This window comes from Arachis duranensis, chromosome 7 (genome assembly GCF_000817695.3).
Source record: "Arachis duranensis cultivar V14167 chromosome 7, aradu.V14167.gnm2.J7QH, whole genome shotgun sequence".
Classification (NCBI taxonomy): domain Eukaryota; kingdom Viridiplantae; phylum Streptophyta; class Magnoliopsida; order Fabales; family Fabaceae; genus Arachis; species Arachis duranensis.
The window spans coordinates 292-9,941 of NC_029778.3; the positions used below are offsets into that span (position 1 = coordinate 292).

Here is a 9,650-nt window from a genome sequence, read left to right on the forward strand (position 1 = left end):
TGATTCCTTGCTCAATTTTTTCAGTTTTGGAAGGCTTTAAGATTTAAGAAGGTGGTTGAGTTGTTGACCTCTGCTGCCGATGATGCTAAATCTTTAATTGATGCAAGTGATAGACTTGTATTATATATTGAAATTGCTCGTTTGTATGGTAATCTTGGGTACCAGAGAAAAGCTGCCTTCTTTTCTAGGAAAGTTGCTCAGTTATATCTTCAGCAAGAAAATTGATTGGCTGCAATTAGTGCTATGCAAGTTTTGGCAATGACAATAAAAGCGTATCATATTCAAAGTAGATCCTCAATACCAGATCATTCTCAGAAAAAATGTGAGTTTACAACATTGAGCTATATATCTAGTGTCAGAGGTTTTGTATCTATACTTTTCCTTCCTGATTATTTAAATACTCAATTGTTAATGTCATGTCATGCAGTGCCTTAATACGAAGAAATTTTCTGTCTTGAAGTTTCAAACACAGCCTAAAGAGGTCAGTTTAGGATTGTCACAATACACATATTTCATAACAATTTGATCACCGGTGAAAACTCATATAGCAAATAATTCTTTCCAATGTGCTTATTTGTGAAGGAAAATAATTCTTTCCTGTTAATTTTACTTCTTGTCCTTAGTATACTATGCTATCATTTAGGCTGGGCTTAAGAGGTTGATGACTGATGTACTAAGATAGGTTTATTTGATAATCCTCATTTTATTGTCTTTTCAGAGTGCAATGAAAAACAGCTCTCTTCAGATTGCTGTTCATGAACAAGAGAAGGCTAATAAAAATCTTGAGACTGGCTGCAAATCAGGAGGTTTGCATAACCTGTTTTAAGGCTTTGTTTATACTTTATATTGCAAAAAGGTGTAATTGTTAATGCTATTTGACTATTTGTTTATCCAGCGACAAAAAGAAGAACTCCATGCTAAAATTATCCAGCTTGAAAACAATTGGATATGAAACAAAAATTGGAGTTGGAGATTCACCAACTAAAAGGAAAATTAAATGTCATGAAGCACATGGAAGATGATGGAGATTCTAAAGTTTTGAATGTGATGGATATTTTATGTAACGAATTAAGAGATAAGGAACAGTCACTTCGAGAGATAGGGACATTGAATCAAGCACTAATTGTTAAAGAGCGTAAGAGCAACGATGAGCTGCAGGATGCTCGAAAAGTATTGATTAGTGTAAGTTCTTTGTTTTCCCTGATAAGCGCATATTGAAAAGTATTCCAAAGTGCATATTTTTTTTTTTGAACTACACTGTAAGCGCATCTGTTCAATCAGGTCCTGTTTTTTTTAATACTTTGATATCTGATTTCTTGGCTATCATTGGAATATGACCCGGTCATTTTATAAACACAGGTTTTGCTTGTTGTCAGCTCAATAAATTCTTATATGAATCAGATAAGATATTAACTGATTGATGAAACTATCCTGTATGAACCACAACGAAAGAAATAAAAATTTCCTTGGAGATGAAATATACTTTGTTTTAAATTAAGGTTTCTTTTATAGTGCATTCTTTCTCTCTCTCTTTTTTGCCAAAAGTTTAATTTATTCAGTTAGAAATCAAGGTAACAAAGTAACTCCATTAAAGTCAAAACTTATTTATTTGATATCTAATTAAAATGTCGCCCAATTGATTATTTCTAATTCATAGGTCTCTAAAACTGTACCTATAGAAGAGACCAGCAATGCTGGCTTGTAATGGTGCAACAGTCATATTGTGACGATATTCAGTTCTCGTCTGTTACCTGACTTGTGGCTCATGGATTTTTATGCTCTGAACATTGAAACTTCCTTTCCTTTCTCCATGGTTTCTTATATTTTAAATGTTTCAGGGAGTTAAAGACGTGTACTCGTGGCAATATTGGTGTGAGGAGAATGGGGGAACTTGATATTAGACCGTTCGTTGAATTTATGAGGGAAAAGATATAATGATGAGGAAGCAGAAGAGAGAGCTTTAGAACTGTGTTCATTGTGGGAAGAGTATCTTAAGGACCCAGACTGGCATCCCTTTAAAATCAGCACAAGTGATGGGAAACATCAGGTGCGCCTTTGCTAATCTTATAGATCTATTGAAATATTTTTTTTCTTGATATCGCTCTTCAGTCTTAATAGAATATTTTATCTTTCTTTTACAGTTTTGCTAAAGGGAATTTGTTAAGGTGTTTAATGTAAAAATAACTTATTATAAAAACTAAAACTTTGTAGTTTCCAATGCTTTTATAGTGTATTTATTGAAGAACTTTTTTTAAAGATTTATACTCTATGTAACCCAATAGCCTTCGTTTATTAGCATTCCATTTATCCCATTATTTTATTGATGGATGAAGATAATAAATATCCATGATAGCTGCTTTGCTTGAAACAGCAGATGAAGAAGAAGCTTTGATTCATGTACCATAAGGTTTGTTTGTGAATTGCGTTTGGAAGAGAAGGGAGGGGACGGGAAAGCTTGTCGTGTAAATTTTACACCCTTCAAAACCCTTCCTTCCCCATAGCCATCCAACCTCTAGGTTTATCTTTCCCCTTCAAATTTGGCATGTGCTGCTATGCTTTATCTTTTCCCATTATATTGCACTGCTTCTAATTGTTAAAATTTTTATTTAGTACAAGATATTAGACTGCATAAGTTTACAATTTGAAAATTAAAATCTTGACATGAATAAATGAAAATCTTGGTGAAATATGCATTGGAACCTGAAGTTGTGTACTTAATTGACAATTCAGTGTCATATCTATCTTGGCAGTGCAATAGGTTTGTGCCATTAGAGACTTTCACCAAGTATTCCAAAGCATGATAGCACCCGTACCTCACAGCTATATGAAATACTGTTTCTTCTTCTGTGGTGAGATAGTGAAATGATGCAGAATCAAACACAATCCATGAAGGAAAGTTGTAAAACATAAAGTAACATTCAGAATTGCTATAGAAAACTATGATTCCAACCTGTGTGTCCTCTTGATGCTGCTATAAGGATACAAGTTTGATTGAATTCTGCAATGCTTCGCTCCGCGATCTCAGGTAGATTCAGGAGGAGGTTAACCATGTCAAGATGGCCATGACTGCATGCTAGAAACAAAGGACTTTTGCAAGAAGCATAAAGCTTATAAGCAGCATTAGGATTGGCATCAAGCAGCAACATTAAGACCTTAGCATTCTCTTGGCGGCACGCCTCATGAATCGGAGTCTCATGTTTCTTATTCTCAACACAAACCATGTCAGGACACATGCTGATAATTTCAGACACCATTTCAGTGCAACCATACTTGGAAGCAATGTGCAATGGAGTGCTGTAGGAATCAGCTGTTTTTTGATTCAGGATTCCTTCATTCTCCTTAAGGAGGCTTGAAAATGTTGCTATATCACTTTTTCTAATTGCATCAAACAGATTTGGATCCATATTCATGGGCTTGAAACAATACAACTCCTGAAAGTAAGAGAGTGAATAGAGCAAAGTTCTGTGCCCCCTTTATATAATGTTTAGTGGTTAATCAGTTATACTGAGTGAAGTTGCAAAAAATGTTTGGAAACTTACTGTACAGAAAATGAATACGTTGGTTATAGACTTTTAAAAGCCTCAAACATGTTCAAGGAAAATTCTTGTGGAGTTGTCTCTCAAATTGTCAAATTTATTCAGCAAAAGAAACTTCTTGGTATGACTTTGAATGTGAAAGTAAAACTTCACCTTCTTTCTATTCATTTATCAAGTATTATAAGATTGAGCATATTTTATTAACTCTCATATCATTCAATGTTAATATCGAACTTTAGTCCTAACTGAAACCTCAAAAACTAAATCGATACGCATATAATTGTTGGAATTATTGTCAGAGGCGCTTTGATCATTTAGCAGTTGACCCGAGACTTAGCATAATGGCCGAACAAACAATAATACATTTCAAAATTTGTCATCCAATTTCTCCGGATACAAGTTGACTCCGAATCAATACACTTAAACTAAGATTTTGTATTTTATTTATAATTCGTAAGCATCTTAGTCTTTGCTACTTTTCCTTCTCAGCACCTAAACCATATGTAATCTATGGAATCTTCAGTGCAATTTACTCACACTTTGTTGTGCAGTTTCTGATAGGACTTAATAACAGCATGATTCTTTGGGCTTACCAGTTCCAAAGGTTCATAAATTATAATTTGAACACAACATAATAATCCAACACTATTATGTAACAATGCTCTAAACACAAGAAATGAGTTTTGTAGTCTTCGTTCACTGATAGTAGTTATTTATACTTTTTCGGCACATGAATAGTAGAGAATACAATTCACCAAGACGACGTTTGCTAGCCATAGTGGATATTTGACTTCTCTTATGAATCCTGCCTCTAGCAGTGCTTGCACCTGTTCTTCCACTGCTTGAGATCGTTCTGGCCCGAGTTTTCTTCATCTTTGTTGTATCGGCCGGGATCCCGGATAGACTGCCAATTTGTGGCTCATCAATTCGGGATCTATGCCTGGCATATCGGCGGCTTTCCATACGAAGAGGTCAACATTGTCTCGTAGAAACTGTATGAGTGATTCTTTGGCGTCTCTTTTCAGGATTGTGCCGATATTAGTTGTCTTATCCGAGGTATCTCCGATCTGAACTTTCTCTACTTCACCTTCGGGCTGTGGACAGAGTTCTTCTCGCCTCTGAACTCCGCCAAGTTTGATTGTATGGAACTCTTCGCCTCTGAGGTTTAGACTTTCGTTATAACAATGACGCACCATTTTTTGATCTGCTTTTATTGTAGCTATCCCTTCTGTAGTTGGAAATTTCATACATAGGTGTAGAGTCGAAACTATTGCTCCGAGTTGGTTTAACGTCGTCTGACCTATTAAGGCGTTGTAGGCTGATCTTACGTCGACCACGATGTAGTCTATCTTGAGTGTTCTGGATTGGTTTTCCTTTCCGAAGGTTGTATGTAGTGATATGTATCCCAGTGGTTGTACTGGAGTATCCCCAAGTCCGAACAGGTTGTTCGGGTATGCTCTTAGCTCTTTTTCTTCTAAGCCGAGCTTATCGAAGGCAGTTTTGAATAAGATGTCGGCAGAGCTTCCTTGGTCAATTAATGTACGGTGGAGATTGGCATTTGCCAATATGATGGTGATGACCATGGGGTCGTCGTGTCCCGAGATGATTCCGGATGCATCTTCCTTGGTAAACGTGATTGCTGGGATGTCTGGTGCCTCCTTCTTTCCTTCGACATGGTACACTTCTTGGAGGTGTCGTTTGCGGGATCATTTGGAGATTCCTCCTCCTGCGAATCCACCGTGTATCATGTGGACGTGTCTTTCTGGTGTGCGAGATGATCGCTCAGATCGTCTTACATTTTCATCCCTTCTTCTTTTTCTTGGCTCTTCATCCCGGTTGGCCAAAAACCGATCTAGCTTTCCTTCTCTTACTAGTTTTTCTATGATGTTTTTCAAGTCAAAGCATTCATTGGTGGAGTGTCCTCGGACTCGATGATATTCGCAGTACTCGCTCTGATTTCCTCCTCCCCTTTTGCCTTTGAGTGGTCGAGTTGGGGGTATTTTCTCCGTATGAAAGACTTCTTTGTAAACTTCTACCAAGGATACCCTAAGGGGGGTGTAGTTATGATATTTTTTGATTTTCTCCCCGGAGCAATCTTCCTTTTTCTTGGATTCTTTATCTTTATCTCGGTAGGTGGGACCGATCCTTGAGGCTTCCCCTAGTCGAGAATTATCTTCCATGTTGATGTACTTCTGCGCTCGTTCTTATACTTCGTCCAGGGATGCAGGGTACTTCTTTGATATAGATTGGCTAAAAGGTCCTTCTCGTAGGCCATTTATGAGGCCCATAATGGCAGCTTCTGTTGGTAGACATTGTATGTCCATACATGTTTTGTTGAATCTTTCCATGTAGTTACGAAGACTCTCTCGATCTCCTTGCTTGATTCCTAGTAGGCTGGGGGCGTGTTTAGCTTTATCCTTTTGTATGGAAAATCTGGCCAGGAACTTTTTGGCCAGGTCGTCGAAGCTTGAGATGGACTTTGGAGGTAGGCTGTCGAACCATCTGATGGCTATCTTGGTAAGAGTTGTTGGAAAAGCTTTGCAGTGTACTGCATCCGAGGCGTCAGTGAGGTACATTCTGGTTCTGAAATTGCTAAGGTGATGATTGGGATCTTGAAGTGCCGTCGTACAAAGTCATATCCGGGAGTTTGAAGTCCTTTGAAATTTTGGTCTTCATGATTTCTCTGGTGAATGGATCTTGACCTTGGCGGGAGCTATCCTCTGGAGTGGATCAAGTAGCTTTGGTTTTGAGATCGGCTTCGAGTTTTAGAAGCTTATCTTCTAATTCCCGGCGTCGCCTTATTTCCCGTTGTAGATCCTCCTCCTTTTCGCGCTGATGTTGGGCTTCTTTCACGAGTTTCTTTAATCGATCTTGAAGTGTTTCTATTATTCCTAGGTTTGATGAATTTTTGTCCCCGTTGGACTCCGGAGTATCTTTGAGTGTAGCATCCGTATTCTTGTGCGGCGTTCTATCTTCTAGATCTGAATTGTGGTCGTTGTCATGGTTGTCCGCCATGGTGGTGGGATGACTTCCAGGTTCCCCAGCAACGGCGCCAATGTTCCGAGGGTTACCTGAAACTGGAGGTCGATCTCAGATGAGATCTTCTACTCTGGTCGGAGCCGAACTATCCAGCAGGTGTGTAGCGGCCGGAGCTGGAGTGGCCGACTTGTTGGATTGGCTGCACTGCTGATCCTTTGTCACCGGAGGGTGGGGGTACCTACAAGGGACTCCAATGCTTAAGTTAGCAAGGGTATTAAGCAAGTATTTTGTAGAATCAGAGTATGAGTTATACTTGGGTGCTCCAGTGTATTTATGATGGTGAGATGTGACCTTCTGCGGATAAGATAAGTTAGTTATCTTATCTTATCTTATCTTTTGTTGAGGTCAGCTTATCTTCCATGGAACCGCCCTTGTCTCTATCGGTTTGGGCAGCCTTTCGGATCTGGGTCGTATTCCTTGAGTTGGGCCCTTCTTTGGGCTTTTCTGTCGCTTTGGCCGACTTCTTTTATAAAGAAGTCGGTCCGCTTGACCCTAAGAGGTCGGTAGCTTCGTCCCGGCTCAGATAGCTCGACCCAAAGTATGAACAGATGCTTTGAGAGGTTTGTCGCGAGAGATGGCAGACTGAGCTGGTCGTTTCAACAAAGAGATATGGCTGAAACACTGCGATAGTGGTCGGCAGTTTGGTCATATGACAACAAATCTATCGGAGTGCATTAATGCATTTTTCAAGGGTACACAGTACTTGCTGATTTCTGCCATCATGCGCATCACGTACGAGAGATTGCAGAAGTTGTTCGTGACAAAGAGCAGGGAAGCGCAGTCACAACTGGCTGCTGGAAATTGCTTCTCCCAGATGCTGATGGCAGCCATTGAGAAGAACAGAGAAGGCATCCCGAAGATGCATGTTACTTATTATGATTGACGAGCTTCCATGTTTGTTGTGGAGGAGTTAGAGCCGTTCGAGGGTTAGTCGCAAGGTTCCTTCAAAGTTCGGCTAGCAGCGGGTACGTGTGACTGTGGTCTCTTACAGTCTCTCCACTACCCATGCCGACATGCGCTTGTCAGGTGTACCGCCTCAAGCATCGAGTGGGTTCTGTATGTTCATTCGATTTGTAGATAGGAGGCTGTGTTCAAAGTGTACGAGACGGAGTTTTCACCGATACTCGACGAGTCCCTGTGGTCGGAGTGGTATAAAACTTTGCTTTGTCCTAACCCACTCATGCGCAGGAAGACTACTGAGAAACCTGTCTCTACCAAGTTCTGGAATGACATGGATGATGTCGAGCGACAGGAGAAGAGATGTGGTCTATGCGGGCAAGTCGGTCATACTAGGAGGGGTTGTCCTAACCAACCCACGGACGATGCTTAGAGGTGATAGTTGTTTACTGGGATCAATGTTACCTAGTTGTTTCGAGTTATTCTAGTTGTATTCAATGCTTATCAGTGTCATAGTGGTTTATCTAATATATATAAAATCATTAATGGATTTGGAAATCATGAGCATGTTCGTACGAATGAATTATACATCTTTTGCATCACACCGTTAAAAGCTCTAACAGATTTTTTCATAATACCAAACACCAAAAAAAATCACATAAAAGGACTATGCATTAACAAATTATATAAGCATCACTTATACAATACATCTGTCACGGCCCAAAATTAACCATGACCGGCACTAAGAAAAATAGTCCCTTAGCAAGCCTAACCGACTTAAATATTAAATTGAATAAGAAAGTTACAAATATTTTACAAGTTCTAAAATAGTTAGTTATACATTTTTAACAAAAAAAAAATAAAATAATTATGAATGGCTGGATCCTGCTTGTGACATATGGAGAATATACATCTAGGAACTCGACAAAGAATAGGTACTCATTGCAAATCGTTACTCTTGAATAGAAAATCTCACATAGTCAAGTATTTGTTCTTGAAAAATATTTTTAGAAAAACGGGATGAGTTTTGCAACTCAGTGACTAGACAATACATCTATAATCGACATGAGACCATATAAACATTATTATCAAGCAATTTTAATTAGAAAATAATAGTTGATAATAATAAGTGAATTAATAAGGGAGTTCTCATACAGAAATCAATTCAAAAGTCTACAGTTGGGCGGCTCCATCTCTATGGGTAGCCCTTTCCTCTAGTGTGTCTGTACGGAATAACAGATCCAACGTGTGGCCTACACATTAGGCTAGCAACGCCCCTGCTAGCTGAGGTCTGAGCTAGATGCATCTAGGTTAACGTCATAACCGCCGTTAACTACGGTTTTCTAATACGAGCCACCCAAACTAATTCAAAACATATAATCTCAAAAATAAAAAATCCTTGATCTTTCAAATATATAAGTTATCGAATCAAATCAAATAAGATAATACTTTTTTATCATAAATCTTTTCCAATCATACTTTTTCAATCATAAGAAATTTCAAACATATTTCACCATCTTTAAAGTAAGTGACTACCAACAAATACTTCAATACTTCAAAAAAAAATATTCAAGAACATTTTGGAATAATACAAAACTTCATAAAAATATATATAGTCTCATGTATAGTTCCAAAAGTATAAACTTCATAAAAACGAATTATTTAATTCTAATAAATCAATTATTCTAATCAATTTAAAATCATTCAAGGTGAATATCGTGAGTATAATTCAAAAATCATAATTGATATATATCAAAATAATTATAGATGCACAATCAAATAATTATAAATGTAAAGCCTACTCACAACTTGGTCCCAAAGAACCGAAGAGACCGAATCCGAAGTATAACTGAAATTTGGTGTTCGGAGGGGTTGAAGGAAACACCAAACAAAGGAGATAACGATGATGATGGAAGGCGACGACAGCAGCTTCCACATTAGCATTAAGACCATGGACATCTTCGGTGGCAACATCGACATCAATTCGACACTCACCCACCCGACAATCAACAATGGCATAAGCAAGGAAAAACAAAGAGGGCATTAACAACTTTTCGGTGCACTAAACAAGATCAAAACAGCAGCAGTGGCCCCTTTGAGTTCAATGACAACAACTGCAACTCCAATGACTCTAACAACAGCAACAACATCAGATCTGGTAGCTCATGTTGGAGGTAG

At 38.5% G+C, this 9,650-nt stretch overlaps 1 protein-coding gene and 1 pseudogene across 1 annotated transcript; one reads left to right on the top strand and one right to left on the bottom strand.

Moving 5' to 3' along the window:
• Positions 1-789: 789 nt before the first annotated feature.
• Positions 790-3,622, top strand: LOC107496027 (protein INVOLVED IN DE NOVO 2-like; annotated as a pseudogene).
• On the bottom strand, positions 2,620-3,404 carry LOC127740667 (ankyrin repeat-containing protein ITN1-like). Its single transcript, XM_052252027.1, has 3 exons — positions 2,951-3,404; positions 2,701-2,844; positions 2,620-2,624 (listed from the first exon to the last, which is right to left on the bottom strand). Exons 1-3 carry the CDS (start codon positions 3,402-3,404, stop codon positions 2,620-2,622), a joined length of 603 nt encoding a protein of 200 aa, XP_052107987.1.
• Positions 3,623-9,650: the final 6,028 nt, after the last annotated feature.